The sequence below is a fragment of the Rattus norvegicus genome, chromosome 13 (genome assembly GCF_036323735.1).
Source record: "Rattus norvegicus strain BN/NHsdMcwi chromosome 13, GRCr8, whole genome shotgun sequence".
Taxonomy (NCBI): domain Eukaryota; kingdom Metazoa; phylum Chordata; class Mammalia; order Rodentia; family Muridae; genus Rattus; species Rattus norvegicus.
Window position 1 is genome coordinate 71,374,989 of NC_086031.1, and position 19,517 is coordinate 71,394,505.

The following is a 19,517-nucleotide window of genomic DNA, read 5'->3' on the forward strand; positions in this document are numbered from 1 at the left end:
ATTAGACGTTCTCTTTCATGTTAGAAAGCATTCTGACGATTTTATGCCACACGCATTACAGAAAGAAAAACTGGCACCTTTCTTTCAAATTAGGAAGGAAAAAGTATTTAATTCACCTATGGCTGCTCATTTGCATTCCTGAATCAAAGGGGGCCTGTCTTGGTCAAGGTTTCTGCACAAACACCATGACCAGGAAGCGAGCTGGGGAGAAAAGGGTTTATTCAGCTCACACTTCCACATTGCTGTTCATCACCAAAGAAAGTCAGGACTGGGACTCAAGCAGGTCAGGAAGCAGGAGCTGATGCAGAGGCCATGGAGGGATGTTACTGGCTTGCTTCCCCTGGCTTGCTCAGCCTGCTCTCTTACAGAATCCAAGACTACCAGGGATGGCACCATCCACACCTCCCCACTTGATCACTAGTTGAGAAAATGCCTTACAGCTGGGTCTCAAGGGAGGCTCCTGTCTCTGTGATAACCCCAGCTTGTGTCAAGCTGACACACAAAAACAGCCAGTACAGGACCTATGGGACTTTAGAAAGAAATTGTGACATAGAAGCTGAGACTCAGGTGAAGAGCGGTGCCACGGAACATAGCATTTCTGATGCTGAAACAGTGATCATCAAGTGGAAAATGGAACTACAAGAAGAAATGACCTTCACTGTTCTTAGAACACAAAGTGAGAACCCTATTCTAAAGCATGTATTTCAAGGCAAATGGCACAGGGGTCCTGTTAGAAGGCAGTCACGTAGCACCGTCTTCTTAGCCTGATCTTGAACCATGCATTAAACTCCTGGTAATTACTCCAAGTAATTTCTTAGGTTCCTTAGGTTTAGCCTGGCTGCCTTTCAATCGTCAGTTTAAAAATACCACTGCAGCAGAAGCTGACATGGTAGCAAGCACTCGTATCTCTACCTCAGGTGCAGGTGGCCATTCAGCTGGGGGACAGGCCTTGAATACATTTCAGGACTTCAGCACAGTCATGAGACACCAAGAGATGTGGTACAGCACACCCTCCCACTGAACCTGAGGCACCTCGGGACTCTGAGAGTAGGCTCCAGAGCAAAGAGAAGGAGTAAGAATCAAAATGAAGGAACCACAATGGGGTCAGGAAGTTGGAATTCTGAGTTGTATGTGAGTGTGTGCCTATGTGTGCACATGTGGTGGCTAGAGGATCTTTAAGCACCATATAACTTTTTAAAGTGTTCTCATTGACACTAAACTTATTGGTGGGCCAGTGGGACCCAAGAATCCACTGACCCAGCTTCCCCAGTACTAAGCTCACAAGCACACGTCACCATGCCTGGACTTGTTCACATATGTGTGTATAGATGTGTCTGCCTGTGTGAGTGTGTATGGAAGCCAGAGGCTGGTATCTTTCCTTTATTGTTCTCTACCTTATTATTCTTGAGACATGTCTCTTTCCAAAGCTTGCTGCTTTAGCTAATGTGGTAGTCTGAATAAGAATGGCCCCCCACAGGCTTAGTCCTAGGGGAGCAGTACTTTTGAAAGGGTTGTAAGGATAAGCAGGTGTGGCTTGTTAGACTAGGTATGGACTTGTTAGAAGAAGGGTGCCACAGAGGGAAGGCTTTGAGGTTTTAAAAGTCCGTGCCAGTACCTCCTCTCTGCCCCTGCTTGTAGATCAGGATATAGCGTAGCACCATGCCTGCCTCCTGCCATGCTCTCTCCATGATGAGAAGGACTAAACCTCTGAAGCTGTAAGCCAGCCCCATTATACGCACTGCCTCGGTCACGGTGTCTCTGCACTGCAGTTGTCTGTTGCCTACAAAATCAATTTACTTCTAGAACGAATACAAGTACGTTGAGAAAAAAATTCACTTGTATAATATACTAAAAAACCTCAGTAAATATCACATTGTGTGTGTGTGTGTGTGTGTGTGTGTGTGTGTGTGTGTGTGTGTGTGACAAGGCTGGCTTCACACTCAGAGATCTGACTCCCATGTGCTGTATTAAAAGTGTGCACCACTAGGCCCAGCCAAACCATGGACTTAAATTAACATACTATTATTGGCTCATCGACTGGATAACTGAACAACACTAGTAACTTGGGAAAATTGGCGGGAAAGGTAGTTAATGGGACTTACCTAGTATTCTTCCTTAAATGAATCTGAAACTGCTCAAAAATCAGAAACGAAACACAACGAAAGCTCTAGCTAGAGGAACCAATGCTTCAGCCCTGACAGGGACCCCCTGGAAGTCTGTTCTCTATCCTACCTCCTCATCTTTGGAGAACCAGTGTTTAGTTGTACTTTCAGTGGAGGGGAAAATTTTTATCTCTACTCAGTTTACTTTGTACCTCTAATACTTGCCACACTGAAGGTATTTAGTATATTAGGAACTGACAGCCAAGCATGGAAGCTCAGGCCTGCATGATGCAGGAGGATTACCAAGTTGAGGCCAGCCTGGGTTATACAGTAAAACTGTCTCAAAATAACCGAACAAACAAAGCCCCAGAGCAATCGACACAGCTCTGGTCGGAGGCTCAGCTGTTGGTTTGCACCTTACTGTAATGGCCCAGGCTGCCCTCCCACTTGTAACAGTCCCTCTGCCAAACTCCTGAGTGCAGGTGACTGGTCTGCCTGAGCCACCATAGCTGGCCTTTACAAGTCCTAAAGGGATCACAACAGGTTCCCATAGATCTCTCCCAAAGACTCGCTAAACCTTCAGAACTAGAAAGACTTTGGAGATGTTCCAGTCTAGCTCTGTCATTTTATGAAAAGAATAACAACAAGAATATTCTTCTGTGAACCCCAAGCTGACGGAATCAGCGACCAGCGCATCCACGTTCTACGATAAAGACTCACCGCTTAGGCTTGAAGACAACTTTCTGTCCTCCTTCAAGAGTCAGTAAAGCTTTCAGCTGTGTCCCTTTGTAGCCCACGTCAGCTTTGATGATTTTCTTAGTGGCCATGGCATGCATGACTGCTCCCAGCTCTGGGGTCTCTTCAGGGTACACTTCCCGGGGCACCACCCACTGGGCTGCAATCTCCCAAGGAGACTGCAGGGTGTGGTCCAGCTTGGGCACCAGCTCCACCCGCAAGCCGGTCATCATGCGGTGAAACGCCCTCTGGTCCTCTCGGTTGGCAGCTGATGTGTCTAAATTGTCTATCAGGAACACTTTGGTGAAGATAAAAATGACGAGCAGGATTGCTAACACCACAACCCGCTGCTTCAGCTTCATGGTGGCCTCTCCTCCTCGACCCACGTCCCTGCTGGTCCCTGCCGGCTTATCACGGGGGACAGGTGGCGACGATTAGCAAGGAGACTCCATGATTACACATTTCTTCACTGCAGCACCTCCACGGTTCCTGTAGGCCAAAGTACAAAGTGTGACTTGATCGGGAATTCTAGCCCTCTCCCTCTACATCTTGCCCGTTTAGTGATTCATTGCTAACATTATGCTTGAGAAGGCCCATTAACTGACCACCATGTGCAAAAAGCCTCAGAAGAACTGGGTACACGGAAATTATAGGAAACACATTCCCATTTTAATTAGGATGGGGCTCATCTAGGAGCCATCTGGCTGCTATATATATTTCCAAAAATTATAAAAATAGGAGGCGAAAGAATGAAAGCAAAACACTGAGCTAAGCATAGTTCTTTTTTTTTTTTTTCTTTTTTTCCGGAGCTGGGGACCAAACCCAGGGCCTTCAAGCGCTCTACCGCTGAGCTAAATCCCCAGCCCCGTAAGCATAGTTCTTAACTCCAAGGTTTACTCTTCAAGATCCGTAAGGGAACCCTTGTCATGTAATTTCCGAGTTCCTTCCAACAGGTAAATTTTCTGACACTTTGTGCAATAGGAAGTCCCAAGAATAACAACAAGGGGGGTTGGAGATTTAGCTCAGTGGTACAGCGCTTGAAGCAAGTGCAAGGCCCTGGGTTCGGTCCCCAGCTCTGGGGGGAGGGGGGAGGGGGGGTCCAGGAGAGAGGCATAACTCCTTTTCAAATGCAAATACCCAGTGGTCACACAGACAGTGGCTACATGCATGTGATTAAGTACAACACAGCTCAGTCCTCTCCTTAATCAGATCCCACTAACTGTTGTCCCAGGTAAAGTATAGATAGTTAAATCTGGATGAATCAGACCTCTACTAACTGTTGTCTCTGGTAAAGTATAGATAGTCAAATCTGGATGAATTAAGTAAAGGAAAACCATCTCCCTAAGCCATCTGGCTGTTAACGGACAGTGAGCAGACAGCTCTCAAAATCTAACTCTATCATGCCTCCAATGGTGGGGCAAACAGCAAGGATGCTAATGCCATGGGCCAAAAAGCTAATGCCATGGGCCAAAATGAGTGCAGCTTCCAGTGTGCAGTCACACACTCTGGTGAGTGTCAAGACAGAGGTGTCAAAACGTACAATTCAGTTTTTTTTTTTTTTTGTTCTTTTTTTCGGAGCTGGGGACCGAACCCAGGGCCCTGCGCTTCCTAGGTAAGCGCTCTACCACTGAGCTAAATCCCCAGCCCCACAATTCAGTTTTATTTGTATGCTGAGAGCTTGCTTTTCCACTCCACTGGGATTTTTTTTTAAAGACTAAGTCTTGTATAGTCCAGGGCTGAACTCATGGTCCTCCTGCTAACACTGCACAAGTGTTGTAATTACAGACATGGCTACACTGCCCAGCTCCACGAGGCCATTTTAAAATGTGCACAAGCTCACTCTGCTATATGCCTACAGACTGCATTGTACAGCAGTGGAACAAGATAAATGACAAGAAGATAACAGGGTGCTGCTTCATTCTACAATTCACTCAACAACTCAAACCATTAATCTAAGAAATAGGACCAACACAAAAATGGAGCAAACGACTTTGCTGAGACGTTCCCATCTACATTTGAGGTTCTTTAACAAAGGTAAACAACGCAAAAGCAAAATTCTGAGCAATGCCTGGCCTTGAACCAGATGATGTGACATTCATTCTGAAGAACCAATCACTCCTTCCTGTTCTTTTCATGAAGGAAGCAGCAGAAAGTGAAAGTTAAAGTCAAGTCCTAATGACACAGCCATTGCTCACCACACTGTTAAGCCAGGACAAAAGCTGTGTGGGTGCAACTAAATGTAATTGTTTTTATTGGTTATTTTTTAAGTTAGCACACAGAGTAATGGGTTTCATTATGCTAACTGTAATTGTGATGGTATTGGCTTTGGCATGGCACTCAGTAAAAGCTGTTCCTGGCAATTATGCACACGCAGTGTCAGGAGAGTGGATTCAGTATTAGCTCCAGGTCTTTCTCCATTTGGTCAACAGTAAACATTGCAGGGTGCAGTGGTAAAGGAAACAGAAAGGCAGCAGCACCTTTAGCACCTCTGACCCAAAGAGACAGCCAAACAGGCTTTTCCTTTCTATAAATGCACTTGGGAACTAAAGTCTGGCTAACTGACTTTGATTTTATATATGTGTGTATATACACATACACACACACACACACATATATATGTATGTATATATACACATATATATATATATTACAGGGTATGCATATTTTATGCAGAATGGAGAATCTTCCCTCATATTACATATAAATAGCACTTCCAAACCTGTTTCTGTTTGTTTTGGCTGGCCTGGAACCTGAAGCAATCTTTCTATCCCCCTCCCCACCTGCAGGGACTGCAGACATGTACTACCCCATCTGGTCTTGAAGCTGTTTTGTTTGTTGTGCTGGGGATGGTACCCAGAGCCTTGGGAATGCTAACCAAATGCCCCACCACTGAGCTATACACCCCAGCCATATTGGTCTTTCTAATTACCAAAGAAATAGGAAGCTTTAACAGTTCCAAAATTGGGCTGGAGAGATGGCTCAGCGGTTAAGAGCACTGATTGCTCTTCCAGAGGTCCTGAGTTCAATTCCCAGCAACCATATGGTGGCTCACAACCATCTGTAATGTTCTCTTCTGGTGTGTCTGAAGACAATGACAGTGTACTCATATACATGAAATAAATCTTTAAAAAAAAAAACAATTCCAAAATTAAGACAAAAAGATTCACATTGGAAATCCAGATTCTAAGTGTTAAGTTTTGAAATCTCATTACCTTTTTGAAAAGGCCTCAGAAGCACACACTCATCAATTCTGCACTGTAAACAATTCATCTATTCAGGTACAACAGAAATTTATACTGGGGGAATGAAATTAAATTATTACATTATCACTATTCAACTTTGAAGAATTACAGTGAGAGCAGATGTGGAAAAAGGGAAGTGTGCTTTCATGCTTGTGACTCATGAGTTGACACATATGGGTATGAGACTGCAGGGTGGCACTAGTCTCTCTTCTCTGTTTGAGAGGAACTGTTTAGCGGGGCCTCGCTGTGCTGTGTAGCTGACCCACTGCCATTTAGTGTGGTGAGTGGAGGGATCACAGGCTGTGCCCACACATCTGCCTGTGACTTGGCATTATTCTTCACAAGTCTGTTCCACATCTACAGCCCTGGACACAAGCTCAGTGTGATGGTCAGGACAGATTTCTGAACCTGTGGGCTTCAGTGGAGTATAACTAGTCCCCCGATCATCCTGAATTCTAAAAACTCCTTAATAGGGCATTAAAGGCTTATTCTAAATCAACAGTTCTCAACCTGTGGGTCTCAGCCCTTTGGTGTCAAGTGACCCTTTCACAGGGGTCATATAAGACCATTGTTGGGAAACAGATATTTACAACTCCTAACAGTGGCAAAAATTACAGTTATGAAGTAGCAACAAAAATAACTTCACAGTTAGGGTCACCACAACATGAGGAACCATAGGTACTAAAGGGCCGAAGGTTGAGAACACTGCTCTAAGTGAAGTAGCTCCCTCACTTCCACCTTGGCTTCTGACAAATGAACTTATGGATGCTGGGTCTCCTCTTGATTTACAGCTGCCCTTTGCTTCCACCATTCCTCACCCTCAACACCCTTACAACGCCCCCTTCTCTTACCTCCTCTTGTTTAAAGCCCAATCCTCTCCCAAGGCCCAGCTCTAAGGGCGCTTCTAGCTCCTCCCATCCTGTTCACACCTCCCAGCTTTGACCAGTGTCGTTTTGAGCACAAATTGACTTAAATTGCCTTGTACATCCCATGCCCAGAAACATGACTCCTGAGGAGGATCCCCCTTGCTCCTTTACATTTGAGAAAGGGTGCCCAGGACCCAGCATCTGGGCTGTATTTTATCCTTTTAGATTCGAGACAGTTTATTATATACTCTGCAAGCTGGAATTTTAAGATCCTCCACTTCAGATGCAAGAAAAGAAAAGCAGGGTCACTGGGTATCTTCCAAACTACTCATGAAAACCTCCCTGGCATTCTCAAAGTAGGACTGCATGCCCGCCCTCCTTCATGTCCTCACCTCTGGCTGTAAAAGCTCTCACAGTGCAACACTGTTCAGCTACACACGGTCACTTGTTCTCATGTTTGTTAAATGGAACAGAGCCTACTTCAAAGAACAGGCAGACTCAAGGTGATAACGTACCTCAGAGAGTGTTAAATAGAAAAGAGGCAGTGCAAGCGGAACATTCGCCAACAGTCTCCACATGACAGGCTGGCAGAAACTCACCGCACAGCATTCTGGGAAGCAGACCTTCATGAGCAGTCTTCCTAGAACACTTACTTCACGCCCCAGCAGCCCACGTGGGGCTTGCCACCCAAGCTCATTTTCTCTCATCTTTCACACACATACACCACAATCCTTCGTGTTGATACATGTTGAGAAGGACAAACCTTTGACTGTAAAGTGCTTCTACAAGAGCGTTATAGATTCAGAGGGAAGGAAACATGGCCTCTTACTCTACAGGCCTTTGCTCAAGAGTCCAGTGGTACTGCAAAGAAGACAGATAGAAAAAGGTATTGACAGAGGGTATAAACTGTGCAGTGAAAGCTCACATGTGCAGGTAGCTTAGAAGCATGGAGAACACCTGGCCCAATACTTCCTGGGTTGGGGAGGTCCTTTAAGCCACCGCTCTAGGGAGGCTCCAAGTCTCATAAATAGCTGAGGCCCTTTGACTGGGCCTCTGATTGGACAACTTAAGGCTAATCCCAACTTTTATTCACAGCTAAGGAAACTGAAAGTTTCAGTAAAAGTGAATAGAAGTTTCACTTTTTTGTTTGTTTGCTAGAATTTCCAGTCAAATTAAAATTAGGCTCTTCCCACATAAATGGAAGTCTTATGACTGTAAAATACCACAAAACAAGTAAATATTTAGCTGCAAACATTGTGTGCAGATGACTAGGTGATCTGTGGCACAGAGACTTTATTAAATAGTTAGTATGTAATCATATTTATGTGACTGTGTTCTCACCACATTCCCTATCCTGAATAAACTCTTAGGTTCCTTTTTACCAATCAATCTCTTTGGAAAGTGTTGGTTTCAGCAAAACTGAAGATTTGGTAAGTTTAAAAAAAAATAAGATCTTAATGCAAAGTTCTTATATTTGAATATGTATTGTGTATGTATGGGAAATACACCCAAGACATGTATGGAAGTCAAAAGACCTCCTTGTGGGTTGTGGGGACTGAACTCATGGGTCACCAGGCTTGGTGGCAAGTGCCTTTACCTTGAGAGAGGCTATACAGATAATCCGGGTTTGAATTTCCATGCATAGACATCAGCAGTTCCTCCCACCAAATGGTGGGGTCTACCGTTTTTCTCCGCCTGATTGGAGCTGGCTTTGCAGCTTCTTTGGATCAGAAAGTTATACAAGTAACTTCATCCCACTTCTGAGCTTAGGCACATTGAGAGTCATTCATAGCCAACCCTAGTATGGGTCATTTACTAAAGTCTACTTAACACAACCTTACTTGTACAATCCAGGCCAACAGTACACATTCATACAACTACACACGCTCAGCTTATGATGCCTAACCTTTGTATTTCAGCAATTTGCCAACAGCAAAATTCCTAGCCTCTTAATACAGAGGGGGGAAAATACTTTCTCCTAATGTACTGACCAAATTGGCATTAACATTATAGCAGTAGGTCGCATTCTTACTAGCTGTTACAGAAGCACGGCCTACACTCTATCTCACACAAAACTCAGAAATACAGCATGCCTTCCACAGCCTTTATTCAGAAAACTAGCTGTGTTTAAATATGATGACTCTGTCCTTAAAACCATTTAAGGATTACGGCTTTTAAAATAACTTAAAGCTACCGGTATTTAAAAAAAAAAAAATCTAGTTCCTATAAGTCCAAGTTGGACTATTAGCTTTTCCTTAATATTTTCATTCCCATGCAAACAACCATACACTATCTATAAAATAAGACACTTCCATGAGCAGTCTTAACAGTTCCCCGTGAAAGACATCAAGGGAAAATGACCACCAGACTTTAACTAAGCACTAAGGGAACTGTCCACGTGGGAGACTGTCCCTTGTAACCTATCCCCAATTAAACCTTCTCCCTTTTAAAAAAAAGAAGAAAAGACCTTCAGTAAAACCCGGTATACAAAAAAGAGACAAACATTTTTCAGTGACCCAGTCAGTCAGTGGAAAGTACTTTAAAGGTTCAAGGTGTTTCATTACTCAATTATCAGTACATAAACCACCATTAATAGCTGTTATAGAATGTTCTTCATATATGCTGTCGGAATGTGGAATTTCAAATATTTCCCTCTAGTTTTTTGTTGCTGTTGTTGTTGTTTTTAACTCAGAATTGCCTTTCGGTGCAAATCGCTACAGTTCTCAAAAGATATATAAACACTGCAATAAAACACTTTAATATTTTATTTATTTACCCATTGTTGAGACAGAGTCTTGGTATATTGCTACCCATGCTGGCCCAGAACTCTTGGGCTCAAATGATCCTCTTACCTGGGGCTACAACCAGGCCTACTTGGCCCCTTAGTTTCTGCCCCTATGTTCCATGGTATGTCAGTGTGTCAAGCTTACAAACCACAAGAAGTAACTTTCAGAAATAAGAGACTCGAACGGGGCTCTGTGCTGAATTGTCTAGGTGGCTCGAAGTTTGATCACTTTTTTGGCATACCCTTCTGTCTAGTGAGTTCCTTGAGGGCAGGAGATATGGTTTACTCTTTTTTTGTTGTTTTTTGTTTGTTTTTTTGTATTTTTGTTTTTTTTTTTTTTTGTTTTTTTTGTACTTTCCATGGCCCTAACAGAAGTGAATAGCAAGAGAGAGAGACCTTTATGGTTAAAAGCATTTCTTCTGGACTGTCAATGCTTTGGTTTAAAGGTGGCCTTTTTCTTTTTCTTTTTTTTTTTTATACAAACATGGAGAGATAAGGCTATAATGAATTCAGAAACACAGTATAATAAAAACAGCAGAAATATTTACTATGTTTACCACTTTCACATACTCAAAATTGTCTACATTGCTACTACCATCTGAAAATCATGCTTACACCATTCCAGACTACTGCTGTTGCTAACCTGATTTCTGACGAAATTGGGAATAAAGACAATCTGGAGATGTCAGGAGAAAGAATGATGAAAGTCCAAAAGGACATTACCCAAGAACGATTTATGACATACAAGAGAAAGCTGAACCGGATCTTCAGGTATTACTGACAATGGTTTCTGAAACAAGGCCCAATACGACGTCTTCCATGTTATTTTCTTATTATGCATGTGTGTGTGTTTATACATGTAGATGCATGTGTAGGTGTATGCGTACCTGTGAGTGTGTGTTGTGTGAGATGTTTGGTGTCAGATGCTCAGTGCTGTTCTTAATCCTTCTCCACTTTATTTACTGAGGCAGAGCTCCTCACTGAGCCTCAGACTCACTGGTTTAGCTAGTCTGATTAGTCAGCTAGCCCTGAGGATCTTGTCCCAGCCTCTGGAGTGCTGGGACTAAAAGCTGCCATGCATTCTCGGTTTTTATTTGGGTGCTGGGGATCTGAACCCAGGTCTTCCTATTTGCATGACAAGATCCTTACTCCCTGAGTCTTCTCTTCAGTCCTATTTTGTCTCCCAGAAGAACTACACAAAATAAAATACATAGATACAGGGTGTGTACACACAGAAATATATATATATATATATATATATACACACACACACACACACACACACACACACACACACACACACACACACATATACATACAGGGTGTGTACACACCCAGAACTACACATACATACAGGGTGTGTACACACAGAACTACATAAAATACATACATACATGGTGTGTGTACACACAGAACTACACATACATACAGGATGTGTACACACAGAGCTATACATATGTACAGATATACATACATACATACATACATACATACATACATACATACAGGGTGTGTACACCCAGAACTACATAAAATACATACAGGGTATGTATACACACAGAACTACATAAATACATACATACATGGTGTGTATACACACAGAACTACACATACATACAGGGTGTGTATACACACAAGGACTAAGAACAAGAAATAAATGAAAAAGGTCTCTGGGCAATCACAACATGGCTACAAGGGTCAGACATTAATGTTGAGAAGAGTCTGTATTATAGAACCTAACAAGCCTATTTAACTATCTTAAATTTGATCTGAGGAAGCAGAGTGACTTAGGTGTCTACTGCACAGAAGGCCAGAGCTGTACATCTTTCCCAGCCGTGCAGATCCAGTAAGTAAGAGAGTAAGGGTGTAGAGCCTCCATTTCACAATTACCTCTAATCCTTGTTTAATTACTGTCAGTGGTGGATCCTAGTAGAATTAAACCAGATAAGGATTACACTACATGTTTATAAAGAGACATGTAGTATACAACATATTGTAAGACTTTCCCACAATCGCATCCCTAAAATAAGAATTAGCACTTAATGCATTATTTCTCAACATTAGATAAACAAGGAAAAGGTATGCAGAAACAGCAGTCAACATTTGAGAACACAGACTAGTAGACTTCCTTATTCTGCACTTGGCTGTTCTTCTTATGCATTCAGAATTTCATATTCCTTGGCCTCCTTTTATAATGTACCTAAATTAACAGTTTCCTCCAACGTGGCCAGTACTTCTCCACAAAGTACAGACCTCAAACATACCAAAGTACACTGTCTCACTCTGCACTATCTGACACTCTCTAGGCTAGAGACAAGCACTTCTGTTGGTTTTGGCAAGAATTACATCAGAAGATCTTTTCATTATTTAAGACTAGTTTATTAATTTCTGTATTCAGCCCACATAGCAGAGGCTCTCTACATTACATTCTCTCCCAGGCAGCTCCTGCTGTCATGTTTACATTGTAAGTCGGTCAGAAGGGAATTTCAGTAGCAAGAGAAGGACTTCTGTTCTATGCCCCTGGTATGCTAGGTATGGTACCAGGAACTCCACGGTGTTCTGCTAATGGTAAAGCACTGGTTATCCTGCTAACTGCTCAGCTAGCCAGTCCAAGTGGCAGGAGGAAGGAAGTCTGTGCAGCTCCCCATGACCAGAGCGTGGACAGGCTGCAGGTGGCTGGAACACCATATAATCACAGAACTGAATCAAATAAACAATACCTTTTGTAGGTACCCGCCTTAATAACACACTTCCGACAGAAATCTGAAACACATTGTTTTTGCCTTTTTAAAAAAAAAATTCCTTTTGATTGAAAAACAGGAGCAGGGGAGTGTGAAAAGACCTAGTATTTACACTAGAACATTCCATCCTTCCCATTTATTAATTCAACCAACCAACAGTTAATGTGCACCTACTATGCACCCCATGAATTACAACTGTAGGGTCCCGTGGTAACTGTGCCCTCTACCCCAATCCACAAAAATTATCTCAGGTTCGATCCCAGATCAACTGACATCCAAGGCTCCTTCTGTCTGTAAGTGTGGGCGCTCTGAAGCAGTCTCTACTATGACAGCTTAGCACTCACCAGGTGTGAAATCAATCTGAAGGCTGAAGTTTCTGGCTTCAGGCTGAAATGGTAGTCAAAGGGAGCTAATTCATGTCCTAAAAGTAAACAAATATTCACTTAGGAATTGAAAATTCTGAAGAGATTTTTAAAAACAACAGAAGCTTTAAGGCTGGAAGAAAAAACTTAAAATCTATAAATGGAAATCAAGAGAATGACTAAAGTAAATAATTATTAACAGCACAAAATAATTCTATAACATAGAAGATTATGAAAAATAAAAATCTGCAACTGGCTTTTTCCAAAGTATACTTTTGGGGGTTGGGGATTTAGCTCAGTGGTAGAGTGCTTGCCTAGGAAGCGCAAGGCCCTGGGTTCGGTCCCCAGCTCCAAAAAAAAAAGAACCAAAAACAAAACAAAACAAAAAAACAACAACAAAAAAAACAAAGTATACTTTTGTTCAAAATATATTTTAAAAAGCAAGGCATGCGCTTTAAAAACAAGATGTACCGGTTTTCTCACTAGTTCTAAGGAAACAAAGCAAATCAATTTTCACAAGGAAAGCTGTGAATTCCAGAGTTTTGTTTGTTTTCAAGACAGGGTTTCTCTGTATAGCCCTGGCTTCATGGAACTAACTCTGTAGTAGACCAGGCTGGCCTTGAACTCAGAGATCTGCCTGCCTCTGCCTCCCAAAGGCTGGAATTCAAGGTGTGAGGTCCACTGCCATCACCACCTGGTTAGACATTTCTTTTTTAAACTGTCTTTTCCCTTCATCATTTTAATTTTTGTCCTTTATTGTGAGAGGCTAGACTTACGCATAGTACGTACTTTATTATTTTCCTCTATTATTGGCTTTTGAGGACTGACGGGTCTTACTATGTAGCCCTTGCTACCCTAGAACCCATAGATATATGCCTGCTTCTGCCTCAGGAATGGTGGGATTAAAGGGGCATACTAATACCCCCCCACTCCCCAACCCTGCAGTGTTCTCCTTTGATAAGTATTTTCTAATGTGAGACAGCATCTTGTTGACAGGTAGCAGTTAGTTCTGGGACACAAAGTCCAACATCTTCACAAACTTTAAGAAAGTTATTAATTTAATACAATAATTTAATTTTAAATTTGCCTGAGATTGGTTCAGAGCCTATGCAAAGAATTTAGCATCTTTAGTATCTGAACCTGTCCCTCAGGATAACATGCAGAGAAGTGCTTTCAGCTTGCTCAATGGGCTTGTATAAATTCAAGGAATGGGGAGCACACAGAGATCAATGTGAAATTACAACCCAAGCAATGCAGGCATGGTTAATGAATGACAGTCTTGACTTTACCCGATTATTGGTTGTATTATAAAGTCCTAGAGCTCAATAGTGAAAAGATCGCATTTATTTCTTTCTTCCAACCAGAGCTAGCAAACCTCCAGAGGGAACCTGGCTGGGTAGAGATGACTCTCACACCTGGCTCTAGATCCAAGTGACAGTGTTAAACATTTCCTTTCCCAAATTCTAAACGCCTTACCCATCCTACTGGAGACACAGTCTTTAAACGAAATAATTGTATAAGGACCATCCACGCCCTGTTGTTCCCCGCTTTTCTTCTTTTTATCAGAAGCCTGACAGATCACTGACTCCTGATTAAAAAGAATGTCTTATCAGACTCCACAATCAAGGACACAGCCTGACAACGTTCACATTCATCATCAAGGCGACGTCTGGGCTCGCTCTTAATCGCCGGGCCATCACACCCGGAAATGAAACCGCCAGCGCAGCCCACTCTGGACAGTCTCATCTCAAGTTGTGCCCCTTGGCGCTCTGAGCGCACGACCCCAGTACACGGCTGCCCTCTCCGGCCCAGGGCCTGCAGGTCACTCGCTCTCCTCGGCCACCATGCGGGCCCGGTAGGGACTCAGCGAAAGCGCTCTCCTCGGCCACCAGGAGGGCCGCATAGGGACCCAGCAAAAGCGCACTGGCTCCCCGGGCCGCCGACACCAGCTTAGCTTGACAGGAGGACGACGCCAGGGCCAAGAGCCTCTGGGGACCGTGCTCAGCAGCGAGCACCGGTCACCGCAAGGACTCCCGATCGCCCGCAGCCTCACGGGGACGCCCGGAGCCCCGCATCCGGCCCCTGAGAGAGGTGCCCCGCCCCCCGCCGCCCGCGCTTTCCCGCCCGCCCTCCCTCCTTCCCGTCGTTGACGGGCAGGGGTCGCGCGCCCTCTCCAGCCGCGCCGCTCACCTAGCCGGCCTCAGGCTCGCTCCATAGCCGCCCGCGCGGTGCGGTGCGGCGCGGCCCCGGCCGCCCCCGCCGCCTCCGGGGAGGGGCAGCCCCACGCCGCGCTCACCGCCCCCGGCCGCTGCCGCCGCCACTGCAGCTCCCGCCCACCGCCGGCCCGGCCATTCCCCGGCCGCCGCTCCCCGCGGAGCCGGCCGCTCCACACCCACCCCCGCCTCCGCGCTGCCTGGCTGTTGGTACGGTCCTAGCGGAACGCCCTCCCTGCGGCCAATCCTAGCGCGCACTCGGCGCAGCCCCGCCCCCGTTGCGGGTGGGCGGGACTACCGGGCAGCTCCGGACCGCCCTCTTTAACCCCTTCACCCCATTCCTGCTGCGCTGTGCTCCGCAGGCACCGTCGGCGGTTTTCTCCAAACCTGTTTACATAAACTAGCGTCGGGCTTCTCTCTTACCTTCACGATTTCTTTCCTGCAGTCATCTAGGTGAAGTTCTATTCGGAAGAAATAATCGTCTTCTTTCTTTTGCTCTTCTGCCTTGACTTCTCCTTGGAGATTCTTCCCCAAAGTGCCCTTCCCTGACCAAAAGAGCCAGACTTCCCACCTTGGGAATCGCTCCAGCTTTGGCCCAGAGCACAGCTTTCCCCCACTGTACCGTTTCAGTAGCTCTGAACAAAATCCTGATTACTTTATTGTAGTAGCTTTTTTTTTTTTTTTAATGTTTGTGCCTTGCCGTGGACTGTAAGCCCTAAGAGGGCAAATCAGACACGTCTTGGTTTCCAGTGCCCCGCACCCACCCACTAGATGAATGAATGAGATGCTCCTCCCCTTAACGTGTGCCCACTCCACACAGTAGCTACTGTATAATGCATACATTTATCCACCACTATAGTCAGCCTACATGTAGCCTGCTTGACCCTAAAATACGGTGTACGTTCTACACTGGATACAATTTGTATAGGGGAGGCTTTTCTTTCAAGAAGGAAAGAAATGATCTTTTTTTCTCTCTCCCTGGCCACTGGGCATGCCATATAATGCATGAGTATAAGGCTCCTTGGAAAATGGAAGTTAAACACAGTACCTACTTGACAGGATTGTGTTGAGGTTTAAATAGGAAATGTGTGGAGAAAATACGTTATTGTGTGAAGTTAGTGTGTGTGTGTGTGTGTGTGTGTGTGTGTGTAGCACTTTCAATCAAGAGACTCAGAGAAACTATTAGACTTGATGCCCAACCCCAGACAACTCAGTGAGGAGAAGCAGCTTTAATCACTGCTGGATGCATTAATCACTTCAAGGGATACAAAGGGCAGTGCAGAAGGCTCTGTGTCAGCCTTTTACTGGATGGAGATGAAAAGGTTTGAGGTCATTATCATCTGACAATGGAAAGCACAATTCTTGGGAAGGTTGGTTGGACGGTAATGAGAATCTGCCTTATTTCTCAACAGGAACATGGGTCTGCTTGCAGCCAGCTCTTCTTCCTGGGCCAGAAAACCATGAAGCCAAAGAGGAAGTCAACGGTTCCTTTGAGACCGTGAGACTAACAGTGTTCTGTCTTCCCCGTCATTCTAATGACACTGAGGATGGACCCTGCCTCTCTTGTTGCTCATCTCGAAGTCTGGCTTGCAGGAGATGATGCCCCTCAGTGGTGAAGGATTCTCAGAGAAGGAGGGTTTTTGGCCCATGGAAGCAATCCAGTCAGGTGCATATTTCACGTGCATCCCCCATACCAGCATAAACAGTTTTCTTCCTCAGAGGGTTCAGAGTCTCTGTGTCAAGGGCTTTAGCACAGAACTAATCTATCTCCCAGTTTTCCGGTCACCAGTCTACATTACGAAGGCTCCCTGTCACTGCAGTACCCAGCACCAGCACCAGTAACCAGGCCTGACTCTCCATGACATTGGGTTTTGCCCCTCAGGCCCATGACGATACTCACAGTCAATATATTCTCAGTGTTGCAGGAGGGATGTGGCCATGTAAGTAAGGAGCATGCATAATTAGGACACAGGAAGCCCCTGCAAGGAGGACAGAACACATAAATTATACAGTGCAGGTTCTGAATCTGAGTCTGGGAAGAGTGTGGACTGGTGTCGTCAGGGAAGAAGGATGGGGCGAGCAAAATCTGGGTGGGAATGGAATTTAACAGTATGAACCCACAGTTGTGCAGCGTTAATGAGAAGTTATAACTGATATCCTGGACAGATCACGCAAGGGAGCTGTGTTCACTCATTCGTTTGTCTACCGAACACATGTTAAGTGCCAGGCATCAGACTAAACTTTGGTCATTTGGAGATGAGGAGGGCCCCATCCCCCAGAAGACTTCAGGCTCAGCGGATCCTTCTAGAAGTCAGAGTGTCAGTAGAGTTGTCTTACTGTTTCCAGTCACGGGGTGCCTTGTGGTTTTAAGAACTAAGCTAATCTCCTCTTGTCCTTTCTCTCCTCTGCCCCCAAACTTCAATGTTCTTAAAGCCACAAGCTGTGACTTTATGTAATGGAGCACTTTTTCCAGGTACACTGTGTGGCAGCTCATGGAGTTGAAGCCAGAGTAGGAAATTGGCTGTCCCCCTCCCATGAAGGGCAGTGGACCACCCTCGGCAGGGGAATATTAGTTGCTAGCCCAAGTGTGGAACTCTACCAGAAGCTAGCCTGGGGCCTGCACAATTTACCAGGAACCTTCCTGCTTGGCATTTACAGTTCCAGCATGCCTCTCTAGTGCCGTCCTTAAACTCCCCTCCACAGGCTCCTTTCCCAGCCAGTGAGCATCCTCCTTCACCCAGCCACGGCAGTGCTAAACAGCTCTTCATGCATTCGGTCTTGAGAGCTTCCATGGGCATTCCAGCCATTTCCTGAACCTTTCCTGAACTCCTGGGAGCCCAGTGCTTTGGGCGGGCCTCTCTGGTGGCATGGTTTATTGAGGCTTTGCAGGATACTCTTCCCATGGGTACGAAGCCTTTTAATGCCAAAGGCAGTGTTGTACAGCCAGCACTGAACATGGGTGTGTAGACATGGCCCCCTGTAAGAGAAGCTTGAGGACAGCAGGTGCCACAGGACCAGGTGACTCCCTCACTCCCGATAGCATTTTAACCATTTTTCTGAGAACTGCCTCAGAACTTCCAAGCCTCCATCAATTTGTTAAGTCCCAGGCCTCCAGCAAATGCAAGGTGCTAAGAAAGCACTTCCTCCCAGCTCCTGTACACACAAAGGCTACACATGCTGTTTCTTTGAACCTACACATGCACCATGATGGATCCCCCTGAATCAGATCAAGCGACTTGTACTTCAAACTCGTTAAGGAGGGCCCTCTGAAAACTCCTCCTTAAAGCCCGGGGAAAAGAGTGGTAAGTAAGTTTAGGTAGCAATGAAGCATACACACGTTCTGCCATTTTCTGCCAGGAGCAAGAGACTGCTCTCGGCTGCCTCTGGGAAGTCTTGCTCCCTGTAAGAAGCTCTCCACGGGCAGTAGCTTCGGCCTTTCTTTCCCGATAGAACAATTGGCTTTCTTTCGTTTTGCTGTTAGGTCTTCAGAGTTGTCCCCAGCCCTCTCCTTTCTGATGGCAGTGGACTGCCCAACTAACCCTTCACAGGGCACCTCTGCCAATACCATGTGAGCAAGTCATTCATATCCCAGGGCAGCAGCACGCACCGCCTATGCACACAGAGGCAGGCAGCTCTTCTCTGAGGCATTCAGGCCTCGTGTTCCAAAAGTGGTAGAAATCTTCCTGTTATTTTTTTCTACCCTTTATAATATTTTTTAAAATATTTTACCATACTTTTTAAAGAGCTGCTTTATTGAGATATAACATACATCCCATCGTTCAGTAGTTTAAAGCATATGATTCACTGCCTTTTAGTACATTTACAGAGTTGAGTCAACATTATTATACCTGAATATTAAAGGACTATCATGACTCCCAAGATAGTATAGACCATTTTCTCCCACTGTAAAATCTATTTGGATCTATTTTTAAAGTCTGCATATTAAAGGGGAAAAAAAGGAAAACAATAATGAGAAAGTCTTCTGGTTAGGGAGAACACTGAGGCACATGGCTGTCACAACTGTGATTCCCTTAATTGCCAGTGTGGCAAGAGCAGTTTAATGACCAAGTTTCATACTACGTCACCGTATGCCTCCTCAGTAAATGTCCGGGGGCCACATCTCTGAACACTTTCCAGTTTGCTGTGGCCCTGTCTAGTGTCATATATGGCTTTCCTGCGTTTTGAGCAGAGATAATTCTTACAAATCCCAATTGCCAATTCTTCTTTATAGTATGGCCAGGACAGTACCGCATGCTCTGAGTAGTTAGTACCTGCTCTCTCTGCGGAGGAAGCCAAGAAGGTCTTTGTATTCATTTCTGCTTTTGCAACAGGGTTTCACTATGTAGCCCCGGCTGACCTGGAACTCACCACGTAGACCAGGCTACCCTCAAACTCGCAAGAGATCTACGTGCCTCTGCCTACTTGGATTAAAGGTGAACATCAGCATGCCCCACCGAAACTCTTCACTTTT

The 19,517-nt window shown here is 44.9% G+C and overlaps 1 protein-coding gene and 1 long non-coding RNA gene across 9 annotated transcripts in view; one reads left to right on the forward strand and one right to left on the reverse strand.

Annotated features, from left to right (window-relative positions):
* Positions 1 to 15,204, reverse strand: part of Fam20b (FAM20B, glycosaminoglycan xylosylkinase) — a 38,359-nt gene extending 23,155 nt beyond the window's left edge. For 2 of the 8 annotated variants that reach the window (XM_006250058.5, XM_063272331.1), the window contains exons 1-3: positions 15,024 to 15,204; positions 12,816 to 12,892; positions 2,823 to 3,326 (exon numbers count right to left, since the gene is read on the reverse strand). In XM_006250058.5, coding sequence (XP_006250120.1) covers positions 2,823 to 3,199 — 377 coding nt within the window. In that variant the 5' untranslated portion in view covers positions 3,200 to 3,326; positions 12,816 to 12,892; positions 15,024 to 15,204. Of the gene's footprint in view, positions 1 to 2,822; positions 3,327 to 7,708; positions 7,807 to 12,815; positions 12,895 to 14,309; positions 14,933 to 15,023 lie in introns of those variants that run through there. The other 6 variants (XM_006250059.5, XM_039090749.2, XM_008769634.4 and 3 more) reach the window with 6 other exon arrangements.
* Positions 15,205 to 15,265: 61 nt separating this feature from the next.
* Positions 15,266 to 16,764, forward strand: LOC134481575 (uncharacterized). The gene is made up of 2 exons (XR_010057233.1): positions 15,266 to 15,499; positions 16,459 to 16,764. It is a non-coding gene; the product is annotated as an uncharacterized LOC134481575 (long non-coding RNA).
* The last annotated feature ends 2,753 nt before the right edge of the window (positions 16,765 to 19,517 follow it).